Source organism: Lampris incognitus, chromosome 18 (assembly GCF_029633865.1).
Source record: "Lampris incognitus isolate fLamInc1 chromosome 18, fLamInc1.hap2, whole genome shotgun sequence".
NCBI lineage: Eukaryota > Metazoa > Chordata > Actinopteri > Lampriformes > Lampridae > Lampris > Lampris incognitus.
In genome coordinates this window covers 33,348,085-33,368,762 of record NC_079228.1, presented here as the reverse complement: position 1 = coordinate 33,368,762, position 20,678 = coordinate 33,348,085, and the positions used below count along the sequence as shown (strand labels likewise).

At 44.0% G+C, this 20,678-nt stretch overlaps 1 protein-coding gene across 1 annotated transcript in view; it reads left to right on the top strand.

Annotated features, from left to right (window-relative positions):
* Positions 1–20,678, top strand: part of LOC130128423 (CUB and sushi domain-containing protein 3-like) — a 502,508-nt gene that overhangs the window by 134,435 nt on the left and 347,395 nt on the right. The window contains exon 4 of the mRNA XM_056298036.1: positions 19,703–19,900. Within this exon, the coding sequence (XP_056154011.1) occupies positions 19,703–19,900 (198 nt within the window). The remainder of the gene's footprint in view (positions 1–19,702; positions 19,901–20,678) is intronic.

Below are 20,678 nucleotides of genomic sequence, written 5' to 3'. Positions count from 1 at the left end.
GAAGCATGCTGGTAAAATTTGAGGAAAATGGTTGGCTTAGTGTAGGTTTTTCTTCTTCTTTTTCTTTTTAATAGAAACTTCATTCTGAACTAAATACTCACGCTAAACTCAATTCCAATGTGGATATGGAGAGAACCACAATCCCTAACCAGTTATCAGATATCAGAAACACTTTACTGCCAAAATTGAGGACTTACGTACGTGAATTTGCCTCGGTACAAAATGCAACATTGACTTAACGCTAAACAGATGATACACGACTGTCCCATTACGTAGAATCGAAAGGTGTAGACATTTATAGAGCGACACAGACATTCAAGTTAGACGTCATATTGCACAGTGGAAAAGGCACACAACACCTGAGGAAGTGTTGGCAGTTATCTACATGGGTATGTAAGTATTGGGCGGCACGGTGGCCCAGTGGTTAGTTCTGTTGCCTCATAGCAAGAAGGTCTCTGAACTCTACTGGAGGGATGGAGCACCATTCTTTCAAAAAATATTCCCTCATTTGGTATTTTGATGATGGTGGTGGAGAGCGCCGTCTAGCTCGTCAGTCCAAAATCTCCCATAGGTGTTAAATTGGGTTGAGCTCTGGTGACTGAAGGCCATAGCATACGATTTACATCATTTTCATCCTCATCAGACCATTCAGTGACCCCTCGTGCCCTGTGGATGAGGGCATTGTCATTGTGGAAGAGACCACTCCCATCAGGATAGAAATGTCTCATCATAGGATAAAGGTGATCACTCAGAATAACTTTGAATACAAAGTTAGTGTGGGAAGTGACCCTTCCCTCGACAGGGACAAGTAGATCTGTCGCAGGAGAGCATACGAGTACAAACCATTCAGTGACCCCTTGTGTCCTTTGGATGGGGGCACATTATCATCGTGGAAGAGACCACTCCCATCAGGATAGAAATGTCTCGTCATAGGGTAAAGTTGATCTCTCAGAATAACTTTGTATTGATTTGCAGTGACCCTTCCCTCTAAGGGGACAAGTGGACCTGTGGCAGGACAGTGTATGAATACAGTGTAAATATATATACAGTATAGATATACTGTACAGTATATAGATAGATGGATGTGTACAGGTGGACAAAGATAGTATGACAAAGATGGTATATATGGTGTCAAGTGTCTTTATACACCATCCACCATAGTCGAACTAGAGGTTGGCTTATTTTTCACTAAAGCAGACGGTTTTCACCATGATAACACAATAGTACTCAGAAACAGCTGACGTATCTAGGAGATTTAGTCGCTTCAAACGCTGCTTGACCCCAGGTTTAGAGGGGGGAAAAAAACATCTTTTCAGTTTCTGCTGGAGCACTGCCTCTGGTATTGCCGATCTAAATCTGGTCTTTAAAGCCATGAGATGGGGGGTAAAATTCAGTTAAATCACTAGTTGTGTTTCAGCTCCTTCTCCCATGCTTCACCACGGGGAGTCGGAACTAAACTCAAAAAAGGGATTTTGTCTGGAATAGATTTTATACTTTTACCCCCTACTGTTACTCCTTATTCGACATTCGGGACGAAGAGGAGCTGCACCCGGAGTATCTGTTTTACAAACTGTATCTCCCTTCCTCCCTCTATCTCGGTTCATTTCCACACCTCATAACCAACATGAACTTCTAACAGTGATACATGCTGTAGCCACATACTGTATTAGCCTCTCTCTTAAACACCCATGTCCTTTGACGTCCTTTTGTCTCTCTTATTTCCTGAACTCTGGCTGTGTATGGATGTACTTAATCATCAATATCGATTTTGTTGTTGATTGTAAATTCCTTGTCTCTTTCTCTGTTGAGCTACGATAATAACACACACATACACACTCATGCATTCTGTTGGACCTAAATGGAGCAGCAGGTCATTGCATTGCAACCTGTCACATTAGACTGACTGTGTGAGTGAGTGAGTGAGTGAGTGAGTGAGTGAGTGAGTGTGTGTGTGTGTGTGTGTGTGTGTGTGTGTGTGTGTGTGTGCGTGCGCGTGCGCGTGCGCGCGCATCAGGGCAAGAAGTACCTGTCAAACCAGCAACGGGAAAACCAAATAAACAAAATATTGAGCGACAGTCAGTGTTATTACAATGGCTGAATTGCATCTGCTTTAATCTTTGTGCCAATATTAGAAATATATGGATTTGTTTTAGTCGAAAAACAGCTCTTGAAGTGATAAAACGTCAACTCAACCGAACTCACTCCTGAGTTTCCATTTTAATGTTGATACAGAGGTCATGAAACTAACCGTGCTGTGGTTTGATGCCATGCACCTAATTTTCATCTTTTTACTCCAACTCTGTTGTGCCATGACCCATGTCTCTGTTGGAAAATATATGTCAATAAAAGATAAGGTCAATACATGGGAGTTTTTCAGGGATCAACCAGGAAGCTGTGGTGAACAGCTGTTGCTACTGTACACTACCGGTCTCTCCTTATGTCTGCATTAAAAACCATCTTTCTGATAGCTTTCTTTCTGATATCCCCTTTATCTTTCACTTTTCAAATGGGAATCTCCCGATACCCTGAATCAGGCCTCTATTTATCTTCTGCATAAAAAGGGCAAGGACCCTCTGCTGTGTGAATCATGTAGACCAATTTCTCTTCTAAATGTGGATTATAAAGTCCTTGCTAAATCCCTTGCTAGGCCGCTCGAGAATGTTCTTCCTGATCTGGTACTGCCTGATCAAACCGACTTTATTAGAAACAGTCATTCCTACTTAGGTATGTGTGGGCTCTTTGATATTATCTACACTCACACTCGGTCAAATGTTCCTGAGCTTTTGATCGGGTGGAGTGGGAACATTTATTTAGGACTGTTGAGAAATTTTTGATTTGGTAATGACTATATGTCACAGGTTAAATTATTATACACATCTCCCTTAGCTTCTGTTCATACGAATGCCTTACATTCAAGATATTTCCCATGACATAGATCCACCAGACAGGGTTGCCCTATGAGTCCTCTGCTCTTCGCGCTCGCCATCAAACCACTTGCTGCTTCTCTACGTCAGTGCCAGGCCTTAGAAGGGATAACCCGAGGAGATACTGTGCATAAATTATCTCTTTATGCTGATGACCTCCTTTTATATATTACCAACCAATCATCTTTGCTACCACATGCCCTGTCTATTTTGGAGCAATTTGGAAGGTTCTCAGGTTACAAGTTGAACTTTGAAAAAAGTGAACTTTATCCTGTAAACCCAGTGGCCCTCAATATCCCAGCTACAGCATTTCCATTCAAGAGAGTGACATCCCAATTTAAATATCTCGAGGTGGTGGTACCTCGCTCCTTTCGTATGCTATTTTAACACCTCTGATCGAGCAGTGCAAGCAGGATATACACCTCTGGCGCTCCTTACCTCTATCACTAACTGGCCGGATTAACCTAATTAAGTTGGATATTTTTCCTAGATTTCTCTATTTGTTCCAAAGTATTCACATTTTTATTCCTAAAAAACATTTTTTTATCACTGGTACAAATCCTCACTGGATTAATATGGGATGGCAAAACCTCACGTATTCCTAGGTCATTTCTACAAAGGCCGAAAAAGTTAGGAGGTATGGCCATGTCTCACTTTCTTCACTATTATTGGGCTAGCAATATCAAAAACATTATAATGTGGGTTAGGGATGGTGCAGAAGCTCCAGTGTGGGTAAAACTGGGATCTTTTAAATTGAAACTCCCGTCCTTAATCTCGGCCCCTTTACCACTTAGTGCTAGCATTTTTGAAATCCTGTAGTTAACCATACATTAAAGATCTGGGTACAGTGTCGCAAACATTTTGGGTTGCAAAACGCTTCACTTCGGGCTCCTATTTTTGCAAATCATCTTTTCATCCCCTCTATGTCAGACCTGACTTTCAGGCCTGGCATGGGAATGGCATTAGAGTTGTTAAAGATTTATATATAAACGGGGTGTTTGCATCATTTGAACAGTTGTCAGAAAAGTATGCTCTGCCACGCTCCCATTTTTTTCCCCTGGTACCTTCAGATTAGGCACTTTGTACAAAAAGGCTACCACCCTTTCCCAGAGCAACCTCCAAGTACCCCCTTAGATGCTCTTTGAAGATTTAATACTAGTCTCAAAGGTGCCATCTCCTGGATATATGATATAATTAACACTATTAACCCACAATCTCTAAACAACCTAAGAACAATTTGAGAACAAGACCTAGGCCTGTCTTTCCAGAGGACCAGTGGACTTAATTTCTTGACCTAGTGCACTCCTCATCTCCTTGTGCTAGACACGGTCTAATACAACTCAAGATAGTTCATCTCATTAAGGAGAAACTGGCAAGGATATACCCAAACATTGATCCACTTGTGATCGATGTAAGACTACCACTGCAAACTGGTTGCACATGTTTTGGTCATGCTGAAGCCTTCAGACTTTTTGGGAGAAGGTCTTTGAATCCTTGAGTGACATGTATAATATGACAAGTGTACCTCAGCCCATTATTGCCCTGTTTGGATTGAGGTCAGAGGATGCAGTGTGGTCGACTTAAATGTGCAATGTGGTTGCCTTTACTACTCTGTTAGCTTGACGTCTCATCCTCCTCAATTGGAAGAGAGCGGTGCCACCATCCTATACAAGATGGCTTAAAGAGGTTATGTTTTACCTGAAGCTTCAAAAAAATCAAGTTTACATTGAAGGGGAATGCAAATAAATTTGAAAGAGTCTGGAGGCCTTCTCTTACCTACTATGATAACCTAACTCATCACAGACTGGGATAGTTCATAACCTCATCATTTCTTGGTTGGAGCAGAACTGTAACAGTCTAATTAAGTACTGGTTTAAAAAGATAAAAAATTAGTTAATTTTTTTGTTAATTAATTTTTTATATTTATTTAGTTTTTCTCCCGTGTCTGTGTTTATGTAAATGAGGTCGTTGTGTATCTGTCATATATTTATTTGTACTTAATGTCATTTCGGAGGATGTTGGGGGGGGCGTTGGAGACATGTTAGGGAGGAGGGATGGGGATAATACTGGATTTATTTCATATGTTGATTGTGATTTGAAAAATGCAAAATGCAATAAATATAAGTTTTAAAAAAACTATCCTTCTAAAAATAATCAGTTCTATCTTTCATTAACAGCCAAAATAGCCAAGTGTATAAAAACTTTGATGATAGGACCACACAAATTGCAAAAAAAAAAAAAAAAAAGTTTGAATATAGTGCAGATGGGAACGTACTGGTAGCTTAGCTAAGTGGCTAACGAAGTAGCTTAGCTTATCTATTTCTTTTTCTTTGCTTTTTTAAATTCTGATTTAGACCTTTGTTTATGTCTCAGGAATTATTAGATTGTAGAAATCTATCAAATGAACAGTTAAGAACTTTCTACTTGAGTTTCTTTGGTCTCTTAAGTTTTGTATGTCAGTGAAAATAATAGTCCATTTCGCTCAAAGTTTGATAAGAGCGAACTAACCGTGGGCCGACTTCAACCTTGAAACTCGTTTCACCGCCCTCCGTGTAAACCTGTCTTCGACCCAGACACAGAAGAACGTAAATCCACTCTCTGTAAAAAAATTTCAGAATCCATTTCAGATCATTCGCAGTTCTGTTCCCTGACCGTCCTTATAAAACGTACATCTCCTGCAAGGGATGCGGTGAGGGGAGGGTTTTTAAGAATCCTTTCTCAGGTGCAGTTATTGGAAAACAGTGGATGTTGTTGCTTGTAACGGGTTCCAGTCTGTATTTTCTACCAGCACAGCATGTATGCTGCTGCGCTGTAAACCTCGGTTCATCTCTTATAGAAGTTAATGCTGACAGAGGTCTAAAACCTCCATCCTTCCAAATTCATACCTCTCAGTTTGTCTTGGTGTCTCGGTATGTCTGTCTTTCTCTCTCTCTCTGTCTCTTTCTTTTCTACTGCCCAAGTTGTTCTTCACTTCTCCCCTCCAAAACTCTAGTCTGCAGTGTCATCTGTCTCACTAAAAATTCTGAGCATGGCAACTTTCCCTCTTCTCTCTCTCTCTCTCTCTCTCTCTCTCTCTCTCTCTCTCTCTCTCTCTCTCTCTCTCTCTCTCTCTCTCTCTCTCTCATACACACACACACACACACACTCCCTCCCCTCTCGTTCACCTTTCTCACTTTTCTCTCTCTCTCTCTCTCTCTCTCTCTCTCTCTCTCTCTCTCTCTCTCTCTCTCTCTCTCTCTCTCTCTCTCTCTCTCTCTCTCTCTCTCTCTCTCTCTCTCTCTCTCAGTGGCTCTCTCTCTTCCTGGACTCAGCAGTAATTGTTTATCTTGGGAAAAATAAAAGCAAGGTAAATGGCCCTGGGTGTGGTGTTCGTGCATGGACGTAAAGGTGTGTATGTGTGTGTATGTGTGTGTGTGTGTGTTTTAGTGTATGCATGCATGTGACAGATGCAGATAGTTCTACAGATGGCCCATAAAGCAGCAGCTTGTAATGAAGCAACCGAGACTGAAATCATAGTTATGGTAAACCAGGGAGAGCAAGAGGAGACAAAGAGAGAGACACAGAGAGAGAGAGAGAGAGAGAGAGAGAGAGAGAGAGAGAGAGAGAGAGAGAGAGAGAGAGAGAGAGAGAGCGAGAGAGAGCGCAACGACTGGAAGATAAGTTAGAGAAAGGGGGAAAGTGAGAGATAAGGAAGGAGGAAGGGAGATCAAGAGTGAAAGGAAAAGGGCGGGAAGCCATGAACCACAGAGAGGTATGGTGTAGCTGCTGGCTGTTAAATAAAGAAGTGTAATGAAGACACTGAGGCTATGCGATGCTCAATGCAAACCAAGGGCAGAGAGACTTAGGAATGAAGGGAGAGAGGTGGGTTAGGATGAGAGAGCGGGAGCGAGTGAGAGGACTGGTAGAGGGAAGCTAACGAGCTGGCATCTTATCAAAGTTTTTAGTCGACAGGGAGGGAATGAGGAAGCAGGAGGGAGAGAAGGAGGCAGAGAGGAGCAGGAGGGAGACGTTAAAAAATAAAACAAGGGACAAGGGAGGAGAAACAGATGGGGAGGGGGAAAGGGAAGCGGCAGGAGGAAATGGGGAAAAGTGAAAATCAATGGGGAGAAACAGAAAAAGATAAGAAATGGAATGAAGCAGGAATAGGAATAGGAGGTAAAAACAAAATGAGGGACTGAGTGGAAGGTAATGGAAGATAAAGTAACTGGTGGTTAGGAAGGAAAGGTGTGTGTGTGTGTCTGATAGCACCCTGAACCAGTGAGACTGCCACTGTGTGCGCTTGCGTGTGTGTGTTTGTGTGTGTGTGTGTGTGTGTGTGTGTGTGTGTGTGTGTGTGTGTGTGTGTGATAGCGCCATGAACAACAAACAGCATGACAGTTAGCATGGGCACAATGACTGGCCAAATCGATAGGCCAGCGGGTCACAACACTAGGCCAACTTGACATCCAATCACGGCATAGAACGAGGAGTTGCCACGGTGATGGATGACCCTGTGTGCGTGCGTGTGTGTGTGTGTGTTTGTGTGTAGATAAGGAGGGGAGGGCAACTGCTGTGGTCTTCGGTGAAGAGATTTTCCACTCAATTAACTTCTTTCTGCCCTTTCACCAAATTTCCCCACGAAGAACAGAACAACTTAGAAAATGGGGGAAAAAAACTCTGAATAAGAGCAAACCCTCAAGAGTTTTGTTATTCCAGAGTGCCATATCATATTGCTACCATGTCTAGTCTAATGCCTGACATTTTTTTACATCTCCAATTTCATTATCGAATCATTTTCTTCTCCATCACACATGGTACGTACATAAGAGGAGACCGTTTCCTAATTACTGTAGAAATAAGGATCCCAAAGAGACATGGTAAGTCATTTAAGGTATTTTGAAGCATTTTGTTTTTGGTCCAGACTGTGTATGGGGAAGAATAACCCGCATAAATGTGAAACTACAAAGTATTAGTTTCATTAATTGACCATCAAAACCACCCCTATTTGTCTGCGTCGTTTGCTGTGACTTGAGGCGGTCGGTTCTCACGTCACTTTCTCTGCACCCAGTGTGAGGGAGTGAATAAGACTGTAACATATCAAAGAACCGATCAATCAGTCAGCCAGCCGAGTTAGCAAACAGTCAGACAGTTCAGTCCTTGGCCATAAATCGTTTGTGGCCAGTGTGTGCAGTGTAAAAGACATTTAAAAGTTTGTTGTTTGTCTGGCAAAGGATCGCTGTGTTGCATTCTAGCTTTTCATTTGGAGATTACTACTCTGTATAAAAAAAAATTGTAAAAGTAGAATTCCTGATATATTTTCCTTGCTTCTGACGTTTCAAAGGTGCGATCAGTATTTTTTTTCCTCAACAGTTAGCAACGGGGGTCCGCAATTGACAGAACTAACTTCAATGAAATTGTACAATGTCACAAGCTACCTAACGCGGGAGTCCTGCAGAAATTTCAAGTGAAGAGGAAATCATGTTGTAAAACACCGTAAACTATTTGCTAATGTTGTAAAACACTGTACAGTATTTATAACATGCCTATATTGAATGACAATGCTGCTGACAGTGCCATTTAGCAGTGGCTTGGCCTGCTTGGCGTCGGTCTCTAAGCCTTTAGTCATTTTTTGTCCATGCTCAAAGCAATACCTATTGTAGCGACTGAGGAGGCGGTCATGCTGACTGTCAATGGTTCTGCACTAGGAGAACGCAGGGACTCATGGGGCTGTTAATGTTCGAGTTGTGATTGTTGTGATTTGTGTTGTATTTTTGCATGTTCAGGTGTTCTGTTCATGTTGAGATGTGTTGTTATTTTGGGGTTTGACTCAGACTGGGTAGAGGACTGTTTAGTGACTGACTGACCTTAGAACCGTGACTTTGACTGACATCGCAAGTTGTGAGGTCAGGGAAATCATTGTGTTGTAGTCTGTTCAATTGTAATTAAAAGCATTTCTGGGGCTGTGCGGTGTATGGGGCATGGGGATTGCCATAAAATGGAAATACCCCTCTGTCGTCCGTTCTTCCATGCAAGCTTGCCACATTGATGTCGGAAGTGGAATTGGGTTGAAGAATGGAGAGGGAGAGCCATAGACTGGAGCAGGACATTGAGTTGACCCGTTGGCGATGGGAAAACCTGGCGTGGCAAAAGACGGAGCCTGCCAGAGATGAAAGTTTTCCAGCCCACCCTGATGGTGCCAGTGCACTGCCCCCTAGAGGCCAGGGGGGCCAATACAGGGGAAACATGCTGCCCGGTGCCACCGAATGCCCCCTAGCAACCAGGACGGCTGCTGTGCATGGAACACTAGCCAAACTGCCCAAGTACAATGGGGTGACACAGCTAGAACTATACTTCTCACAAGTCCAACTAGTGGCATAGCACAGCAGATGGAACAATGAAGAAGCTGCCATTAGTTGGACTTAGCGTTGGTGGGAAAGGTTTTGCAGGTGCTCCTTGACGTAGCCCCAGCGGAGCAGTGGGACCTCCAGGCCCTGACCATAGTGCCGGAGAGGCGATTCGGGCAAAGACCCTTCACTGACCAAAGTAGGGAGCAGCTAGCCAGCCGCCACTGCCAAGAGGGAGAGAGCCTGGGCACCTTTGCTGCAGATGTGCAGCTGCTCGCCCAACATGATTACCCGCAGTTCAGTGCAGCCAAGAGGAGCTGGCCCTCCACGCTTTCCTGCAGGGGCTCATGCCAGAGTGATTGTGCCAGCATTTTCACCTCGCCATACCCCAATCGCTCAGCGAGGCTCTCTGCACAGCTGAATGGGCTGAGGTGTTACTCTCCTTGCAGCCTACCCAGCAGAAGACCCCACCTTCCCCACCGCATGTCAGGTTGGCCAACTACAAGGAGAAGAAGTCAGAAGAGGTCTACTAAGTTTGGCCTCCACCACAGCAGTCTTAGTAATGGCCTCCAACCTCCAGGTAATGTCCACCCCAACTGCCTGACTGCTGTTACTGGTGTGATGAGTCTGGTCACATAACACGCGACTACCCAGCACCAGCACCAAAAGCCAGAGTCACCCAGCTGGCGGGGAAACGACAGCAGCGTGCCCTAGTGAGGGGACCACCACTCCAGTCTCCAGCCCCCTTCAAGTTTGATACATGCTGATTGGCTGCCTAGGTCACACCAAAGGACTGTATCTGAACTGCTAACTTGATGGTCAACCCTGCTGGGCCCTGGTAGACACGGGTCTATAATTTTCTTGGACCTGGCATCCTCCCGGTCACCACCGGCCCACTCTCAGTGGCATGGTCATCAACCAAGACCCAGCTGATGAGAGTGACGGGAGAAAAGAATGACATGAGAGGGAAGAAGTCACTGCGAGTGCAGGCTGGAGACAAGGAACTGGCGAATGAGTTCTGGCTCGCCAACAACCGGGACCCGTGCACCATCAGCCTGGATCTGCTGACCCGCAGGGGAGCTCATGTTAAAAGTGTTGGGGCAACCATCACCCTCAGCACAAAGACTGTTGAGCTCCATTCCAGTCAGGGGACGAACAGGCCCCAAAACCAACGAGCCAGTTGCCAAGCAGCCATTGCCCAGCAGGCACAGAGGAGCGGGGCCAGATGATGCCAACGGTGCCGGCCGTCCAGACCGCCAACAATAAGGAGAGGTGGTTCCCGTTGACCACGCAGCAACTGAGGCAACAGCAGGAGTCAGACGTGACCTTGGCGCTGGTGAGGGGCTGGCCGGGGCCAGGGCGGTGCCCCGAGTGGACAGAAGTGTCAGTGCTGAGGCCCGAGGTAAAGGCCTACCACTCTCAATGGGGCAACTTCAAGCTCCACGACGGGTTGACATACCGCAGGTGGCAAGCTCCTGGATGAGGGAACGACCTTCTGCAGCTATTAGATCCCCCATGTGCACACGGTGCCTTGGGCAGGCCTTTATGGGAGGGGACAAAGTATGGATGTATTGCTCCATTCGCAGGAGGGGGATTTCCCCCAAGCTTTGCAGCCACTGGCCAAGGCCCAGCAAGGCCGTGGGCCAGCTGTCTGAGGTAGTGTACGGGGTGTGCATGCCTGACCGGGGGTGCATGGTGGTGCTGCACCAGGACAGACTCTCCACATACCTCCCCCTTGCTCCAGCTGTTGTTGGGAAGGGGCAGCACCCCATGCACTGATCAGTGTGACTCTCCTCCAGTTGCACTTCCTGTGAGCCCTAGGCGGCCTGTACGCCAGCAATGGCAACCTGGGCATTTGAGGGACTATGTGTTGGGTGATGGAGTCGTTGAAGACAACTGATCTTTCAGATGGGGGCTATGTATTGACTGGAGGAGGCGGTCGCTCTTGACTGTTGATGGTTTGGTGCTGGGGGAGCACAGGGGCTCTTGGGATTGTTAATGTTGGGATTGTCGTAATTTGTATTGTCTTTTTGCGTGTTCAAGTGTTCTGTTCATGTCGGGATGTGTTGCTGTTTGGGGCTTTGACTCGGACTGGGTGGAGGACTGTTTACTGACTGACTGACCTTAGGACTGTGACTTAGACTGGCATCGCCGGTTGTGACCTCAGGGGGGAAGTCATTGTGTTGTAGTCTGTTCAGTTGTAATTAAAAGAACATTCCCAGGGCTGTGCGGTATATGGGGCACGAGGACTGCCATAAGACAGAAATCTCTGCCTCTGTCATCTGGTCTTCCACACAAGTTTTCCACACTATTCTTATTTTGAAGCAGCATTTATTTACTTTTAATTTATTTTGTTTTTGGATTAAAAATAATTTTTGGATTTTTTCATGTTTGTCGCAAGGCTGAATTTTCCATATCGGAAAGCTGAAACGCGCAGCGGGATGAACGCTGTGTGGAGAGGCATAGTTTTTTGGAAGGACAGTGGATTTCTAAAGGGCAGGGCGACCTCTACTGGTCTGTTTACCAAATTAAAGATTCGAAGGTGTAACTCAGCTTTTAGAAAACAGAAACCTCAGCACCTGGCAAAGCTATCAGTCTGCATTTGGTACAGAGCAGCAACTCTTTCCAACCCCCTCCTTCAAATACAAAACAGCATTTTTTTTTTTTACTGAGGGTATCATTTAAACAAAGGTGAAGTCACGCTTCCATATCTCTGTGGGAAGAGACTGAGCACTGTCTTTCTCGATTTTCTCTCCATTCTTCCGTCCTGTAACCATTCCCTTCCTCCCTACCTTACTGCCGAGTTTCCTACTTCATTGTGCAGAGACAATAACCCTGGAGGTTGGATAGAATCCCACTTGCTCTATGTGTTTGTTTTCCTTTGATATTTGCCTCAATCTGTCTCACTCTCTGATCTTTCTCTGTCTTTCACCCTGGCTCTCTCTCCCTCCCCCTACCGCTCTCTTTCTGTCTGAAGAGTTTCATACTTGTATCAATCAAGCTGAAACCATAAGACCGCAGTTGGTCCCACTTGTCCCATCTACTTCCTGGTTTATGGCTTGTAATAGCCATTCTGTGTGTGTGTGTGTGTGTGTGTGTGTGTGTGTGTGTGTGTGTGTGTGTGTACAATGCATGTGTGAGCGTGCACATGTGTGTACAGATTTGTGTGTCTTGCTCCAGTATGTGAAGGGCTGTGAATGAATCTAGGGGGGAATAATGGGATTACCTATAAACAGCACTCTCTCTCTCTCTCTCTCTCTCTCTCTCTCTCTCTCTCCCTCTCCGCCCTTCCTTTTCTTGTTCTTTCGCTGTACTGCTAGAGCTGGAAGGAAAATGTATTTGAATTTGTCACGTTGGAAATGTCGCAGTTATTTGCGTGGGCTGTCAGTCACCGCCCCCCCCAACACTTTTAACTGTTTCTGAAAGCCTGCTTTTACCTGACATGTTGTCACTTCAAAATTGAACATGTTCTCCATGAGAATTAGATTCAAGATTCTGTTGTGTAACTATACTATAATTTAAATTTTGCACTCGTTGAAAATTGAGGGCACTGCTTTCCAGAGGAAAGAAAATTAGATAAACCAAATTAATCAGTCACAGATCTGAAAGTTGTGAATTCTCAATTCATGGACCTCCATCTCATCTCGCAAGCAACACACAACACAAAAAAAAGATTGTGATTACTTCACCTGTCTGCTCTAGATGGGAATATATATTGACGAACTAATGGGGTAGTTAGCATATATACATATATACAATTGGAGCAAGTGGTGAAAGAAATTGAACACGAATGACTGAATGAATGGGAGAATAAATGAGGGGATGGATGGGTGAATGGGCATCAAACTAACAACTTGTTGCTGACAGATTGAATGAATTAATCAATTTGGAGGTTAATGAAATCAAAAATGAATCTGAACGCAATGGGGCGACTAAAGCCAATTGGAAAAAGGGACCATTTAGGGTAGCTCTTTTGGATCAGTCTCGCATGCAGAACATAAGGAAGATGGGTTTGCCCTACTTGCGGTGATAGATGGCTTGGTGGCAGGCTCCTCCGGTGGGCCTCGAGTGTGTTGAAGCAGACTCGGTCAACTTCGGGTTGCCGTGGTGATGGCCGGAGGAGAGCCGTTGTTTCTGTGGTGTTGAATGGCTGAAGATTATAGCAGGCTTTCCCGCAGGACATCAGGCATGCTGGAGCAGGCACGGCGACCTTCAGGTTGCTGTAGTGAGAGCTGGAGGAGAATTACTTCGAGGGAATTGGTTCAGAGGTTCAACTAGAAGAATGGATCCATGTTGGAGAGGCTTAGCTTAGCAGAGGCAACGCGGAAGCAATACACACAATTGGCACGTGTGTTCTGGGTCTTGGTCCTGTCACTGGGAGATGAAAGGGTCTGACATAAGAGCCCTACTCTAATGACAACAGTTACAAAAAAAAAGTTTGCATTACACAAAAATATAAAAGGATAAAATAAAAGATTATAAAATATACATGGCAAACCGGCATGCAGCGGCTAAAACAATGTTTTAAGCAATCTCCCCACTTGCACTGAACCCTCTACCAGTCTGACTCGCTTTAAGCAAATTTCTCTATTAGACCTACGTAGAAGAGTTAATCTCACACTTGAACTCTTCCACCTGTCAACTGGGCACCATCCCCACTAGATTTCTGAAAGAGGGATTTTACACTGTTGGCCCACAAATTCTCTCCATTATCAACTGCTCACTGTCTACCAGTTTGTTCACATCTAGTTTTAAACATGCAATAGTCTGACCTCTCTTGAAGAAGCCTACTCTCGACCCTCTTGTTTTAAGCAATTTTAGACCAATTTCACATCTACCTAAAAAACTCAGAAAAGTCTGTTGCTCTTCAACTAATCACACACATGAATAGTTGTAGTATTTTCAAGCAATTTCAATCAGGATTCCGTACCCACCACAGCACAGAAACAGCTCTCATTAAAGTTACGAATGACTTATTGCTCACTGCTGACTGATGCTTGCTCAATTTTAATTCTGCTTGACCTGAGTTCCCCTTTTGATAGGGTCAAATACGACATCCTTGTAAATCACGTGGAAAACTATGTTGGCATTAAGGATACTGCTCTTGCCTGGTTTTCTACCCTACCTATCTGACAGATCTTTCTCTGTTATAAAGGGAGAATTATCCTCATCCCCAGCCCCCCTCGCATGTGGTGTCCTCCAGGGGTCAATTCTTGGTCCATTGTTATTTTCCATTTACATGCTCCCCCTGGGTCAGATGATCCATCAACATGATATTAATTTTCACTGTTATGCGGATGACATTCACGACACCCAACTTTATATCCCACACACACACACGATCTTTCTCATGTTATGGCTTGTCTCTTCGATATTAATTGCTTGATGTCACAAAACGTCCTCTGACTCAATGAGTCCAAATCTGAGGTCCTTTTATTTGGCCCCCCTAATCTAACTGGTGACCTGGAAAAGAGTCAAATTGTGTCCTCCAATGTTAAGTAAGCACTCTGCCCGCAATTTGGGTGTCTTTTTTGACTCCAAGCTCCATTTTGACATGCAAATAACCAAGGTATTACAGTCTTGCATTCTCCAAATTAGGCACATTGCAAAAGAAAAAAAAATTCTATCTCAAACGGACCTTGAAAAAGTCATCATTCATTCATCTCATCATGTCTGGATTATTGTAACTTCCTGTATTCAGGGCTCAGTCAAAAGCCCATCTCCTGCCTCCAGCTCGTCCAAAACTCAGGTGCCAGACTGTTAACAAATTCCAAAAGACATGAACACATCACTCCCATTCTTGCAATGCTTCACTTGCTACCTGTTAGGTATAGGATTGATTTTAAACTTTTACTAATTACTTTTAAAGCCCTACATGGCCTTGGCCCTACATATGTTACTGATTTACTCACACCCCATGGGCCTGGTCACTGCCTGCTGCCCTCAGGCAGGTCCTTTTTAACTGTTCCCTCAGCCAGCCTTGTTACTAAAGGTGATTCTGTAAGAGCCCCACAGCTGTGCAGCTCCCTACCTGAGGAAATTAGGCTAGCAACCTCACTGCCTTCTTTTAAATCACTTCTTAAAACTTAGTTTTACAGAAAGGCTTTTTTATAGTAAATCTTTTGTTACCCAATTTTTATTTATTTTCTTATACTGTGTATATCTTTTACTTTTATAATTTTACATTTTTAATTCTTTATATTTTATATTTTTCTTTCATCACCTTATTTTAATAGTTTTTATTATAATCCTTGTTTATTCGGCTCTATTTCTCTTCGTTTTAATTGTCCTCTTGTGATGTTATCCTGACTGTTTTACCTTGTTTTATGGAGCAGATCTGGCATTATGTCCTATGTTTTTATTGTATTTTGTTGTTTTATCTTGACTATGCATTATTTTATCCTGTTGTGTGAGGCATCGTGTAACGCTGTACAGAAAGGTGCGATATAAATAAAGTTTATTATTATTATTATTTCTTTCATGTTTCCTGTTTTACATCCTGTAGCGCCGGGTCCAAATTATGGACCTGAGGCACTATAGGGCAGATGTCACTTGATTGACAGTACTTTTCGTAATATGTGGGCTGTTCTGAGCAGGGCAATCTCCTGGACTGATGTTGCCTTGGATACGGTTGGTGAACTTTTCCATTCCCCTCTTCATGAGTCCTAGAGCTCCAATGACCACTGGGGTTGATTTGGTCTTCATACCCCACATACTGGTGATTTCAATCTCCAGGTCTTTGTACTTGGTCAGCTTCTCTGTAATTTTCACTGAGGTTTTTTTTTTTTGGATGGTATTGCCATGTCGATGAGCATGCACCTCTTTTGCTTCCTGTCCTTGCTTGTTGGCTTTTATCTCTCTGTCAGTGTAGATGGGCATGTCCCAGAGGATGGTGATATCATTGTTCTCAGTGACCGTTTTTGGTTGATGTTCATACCACTTCTCAGTCATCTTGATCTTGTAACTCCTGCAGATCTTCCAGTGCACGTATGCTGCTGCCTTGTTGTGCCTGTATATGTACTTGGTCTTTACCAGTTCCAAGCAGGTTGAGACAATGTAGTCGATGGTTTCTTCGTACATTCCACAGATTCTGCATTTTGGATCTTTTCCGTCTTAGATGATGCGATGTGATTGTGATGATGCTTTATTATTATTATTATTATTATTATTGCGGTCTTCGAGTGTTACTGTCTTGATTAACTTCCAGCAGAAGTTGAAATACAAGCCCAAACGTAAAGCCGGCCAGGGCGCAGTGGAAAAGAGAAAAAGTCTTAAAGCTCGGGCTGGCGTAAGCTGCCCTAAAGGTTTTTTTAGGGAGTTGTTCCTTATCCGATGCGAGGTTCTATGAACAGGATGTTGTATTGCTGTAAAGCCCACTGAGGCAACTTTGTAATATGTGATAATGAGCCATACAAATAAAATTGACTTGGCTTGACTTGGACAGTGGTAAAAGTGGCAGTGGTATTACAATTGTTATTGTAATGCCTTGTGGCTGAGGATATGTCTGCCTAATGGCAGCAGCTGAAACAATCCGTTATTGGGGTGGTGGGGAGCTATAATAATCCCTCTAGCCCTGGTCCTGCACAGCCTAGTGTATAAGTCCTGTAGGAGGATGAGTGTGGACCCGATCGTACACTCAGCCAACTGTACCATTCTCTGCAGGGCTTTTTTGGTCTTGAGATGTATACCCATACCAGGCAGTGATGTATCCTTCCAGGATGCTCTCAATGGCACCTGAGTAAAAGGTTTTCTGGCGCTGTGGGGAGACACTGAACTTCTTCAATTGCCTGAGGTGATAAAGATGCTGCCTCGACTTTTTCACCAGAGTCTCTGTATGAGGTGTCCTTCTTAGATCCTCAGTGATGTGAACATCGAGGTACCTGAAGCTGCTCACCCTCTCTGCTGGGACCCTGTTGATAGAGAGAGGGGTGTAGGTCCTCCACTGCGTCTTATGTATAGTGATTTATGTAGGCTATTTAAAAATGAACCAAGAAAAAATAAAATATATTTGTGCTGGGCTAGCAGGCAAAAGACTACATAGAAATAACACTGTAGACCAATGAACTTTGAATATGAATTGAATTTACAGGCGTGTTGATAGCTGTTGTCTTTATGCATGCTCAATAATTCAGGCAAGAAAATCACAGAAAGTTGAATCAGTTCATCTGGACACAATGTTTATTGGGAGAGAAACGTTTAATCACCCATCTAAGTGACCTCCTCAGTCTCGAGACTGAAGAGGTCACTTAGGTGGGTAGATGTCAAGATGAACTAATTCAACATTCTGTGGTTGATAGCTGTTCTTTTTTTTTTCTCTTTCATGGTGGCATAGCCCATAGTTCAAATAGGCCAGATTATAATTGCAAGGTTGCCATTTCAAATGTGGGTTGAGAAACTAAATGAGTAAAGCACGCTGCTCCATTAAAAGGTCCAAGTACTCCTTCATTCTTTAGGGTTTTTGGTATACGTTATGTAAATCATAACTTAGCAGTTTTTTTGTTTTGTCTAGATTGCACTTTTATCTAGGATAACATCTACTGTCATTTATTAGCTCTTTATCGGCTGTTGATTGATTATTCTGTCTGTTTTAATTCAATCAGTTTTAATTTGAATCATGTCATTCTATTTTATTATACTGTTATATGTTCCGCCTGCTGCCCAATGACTGCTAGGATAGGCTCCAGCATCCCCGTGACCCTGAGAGCAGGATAAGTGGTTTGGATAATGGATGGATGGATGGATGTTATATATTCTTCACTCTATTCTATTAAGGTTAATTAATTAAATGTATTCATTTACTGAGCTAAAGTCATTGAACAACATCCCCACATAGCTTTCATTCTCTTCAAACCTCACCCACCTGGAGAGAAAGAACAGCTATGTGAGGATGTTGTTCATTAACTTCAGCTCAGCTTTCAACACAATCATACATCAACACCTGATCGGAAAGCTGAGTCACCGGGGCCTTTAAACCTCCCTCTGCAACTGGGTGCTGGACTTTCTTATCAGGAGGCCACAGTCAGTCCAAATCAGTAGGATCACCCCCAGCAGCATCACACTGAGCACCGGCGTTCCACAAGGCTGTTTGCTCAGTCCACTCCTGTTCACCCTGCTGACCCATGACTGCACAGCATCATCCACCTCCAACCTCATTATAGAGTTTGCTGAAGACACTACAGCGGTAGGCCTTGTCAGCAACAATGATGAATCACCATACAGAGCAGAGGTGGACCAACTGGCGGTGTGGTGCAAAATCAACAACCTCTCCCTAAACATAAGGAAAACTAAGGAGGTTATCATCGACTTTAGAAAGAACAGAGCCCACCATGTACCCCTGACCATCGATGGTATGGACATGGAGAGAGTCAGCAGTGCCAAGTTCCTGGGAGTGCACATCACAGAGGACCTCTCCTGATCCTCACATCTCCCTGCGCTCTCCAAGATGCCCCAGCAGCATCTCCCCATCGTGCAGTATCTCAAGAAGGCAAGGCCCCCCCCCCCACCACCACCCACCCATCCTCACCACATTTCACAGAGGCACCATAGAGAAAATTCTGATCAGCTGTATTACTGTCTGGCATGAGAGTTGCATTGCCTCTGACTGCAAGTACCTACAAAGGATAGTGAAGACAACTGGAAAGATCATAGGAACTGCTCTCCCGTCCATCCAGGCCATCTACAATGCACCCATAACTCCCTCAGAATCGTGATGTACCCCACCAACCCTTCCCACACCCACTTCACCTTCCTACCCTCTGGCAAGAGGTACCGGAGCATCCATGCTTCCTCCACCAGATTATGCAACAGTTTCATTCCTCTGGCTGTGAGGTTCCTCAACAGCCTGAACACTCAGACCTTCCACACAGACTTTTTGACCTTTTTCCTTTTGCACAGTAAACTGCACTCTGTCACTCTAAACAACGCACCTGCACAACTATCGCTGCCAGAAACTCACTTGGTCAGGTGTGCTTGTGATGTTGAGGTTTGTGAAGTACTTTTCGTTTTCAATGTTCTTTTTGTTTTTCATATTTATTGTGCGTTATTTGTTTTTATGTGGCCATGTGAAACGCAGTCTCGTTCCCCTGTATGTATAAGACATGCACATGTGAAAATGACAATAAAGGTAGTGTAAGTCTACTGTGATCTCCTTTTATTATTACGTTCTTTTCATCAGTACAATTTAATGTGAATTGAATTGCATAGCTTTTTAATATGTGAAATGAGCTTTGAATTAAATTTGATTGACTGATTGAGTATGGCGTTAAATGTGTCTCTTCTCAATTCACTTCAGTTCAGTGCAGTGCAGCTCGCGTCCCTTCACATCAGCTCCTTTCAGCTTCCTGTAATTTGGTTGAGTTCGGTTCAGGTGTTGATGATCAATGTCGGCAAACTGAGGATTTTTTTTTAATCCATTTACATACAAATGTCTCTCTCTCTCCGCTGTCACCTCTCCAGAGCTCCAGAGTACATCCTGTGGTAACCCCGGCATTCCTCCCAAGGCGGTGCTGAGCGGCGGTGGTCATTTCGCCGTGGGAGACAGCGTGCGGTACAGCTGCGTCCCCGGGTACGTCTTAGACGGCCACGCCACGCTCACCTGCATCACCAACACAGGCAACACCGCTGTGTGGGACTTCCCAGCTCCGATTTGTCGAGGTATGTTGGACATGACCCACCGGTGTGCGTGTTTCTGTGTGTACGTGTGTAGATTACAGGGAGTGGGTTTCATTCCAGATTCAACGTTCACTGTTTCACACAGCTCAACCCCCCCACCCCCACCCAAAAGAAACAGTTAGACCTTTTGTACAGAATATCAGGTAATTTAAGTCTAAAGACAAATGAGTGCCATATATTATATAAATATTGATATGAAATACTTAAGGAAAGGTTTTTTTGTTGTTGAAAATATTAAGTATCTTGGAATGAAAACCTCTCCAATTATATGTGTCTTAGCGGGACAGAGAGACTGACAGACATTTGTATGTGTGTATGTGTGTGTGTGTGTGAGTGTGTGTGTGAGAGAGAGAGAGAGAGAGAGCGTGAGAGGGAGAGACAGCAGACAAAGTGCTAAAGTTCATGTATGTAGTACATTCACAAGTGTGTGTGTGTGTATTGTGTGTGTGCAAGTCTGTGTGTCTAGCGTGAATAAAGACTAACGTTGCGTGTAGTGTGCTAACCTGAACCATCAAAGAGGTGTGTGGCAGAGAGGCAGTTAGACAGGAGTACATGTACTCGCGCTGTCAAGCCATACTGGGATAAGTGGTGGATGGCCTCATGTTTATGTTTGGTATTTATGATGTGTTTGCTAGGGGGCAGGTGTGTGTAAATGTATATTTACTGTTTATACTGCATGCTGGGATAAGTGGTTGGTGTTCGCATCACGCTGCCATTAAGGGCCATTGCTATCTATCTTTTAATCATTTGCACACAAAGA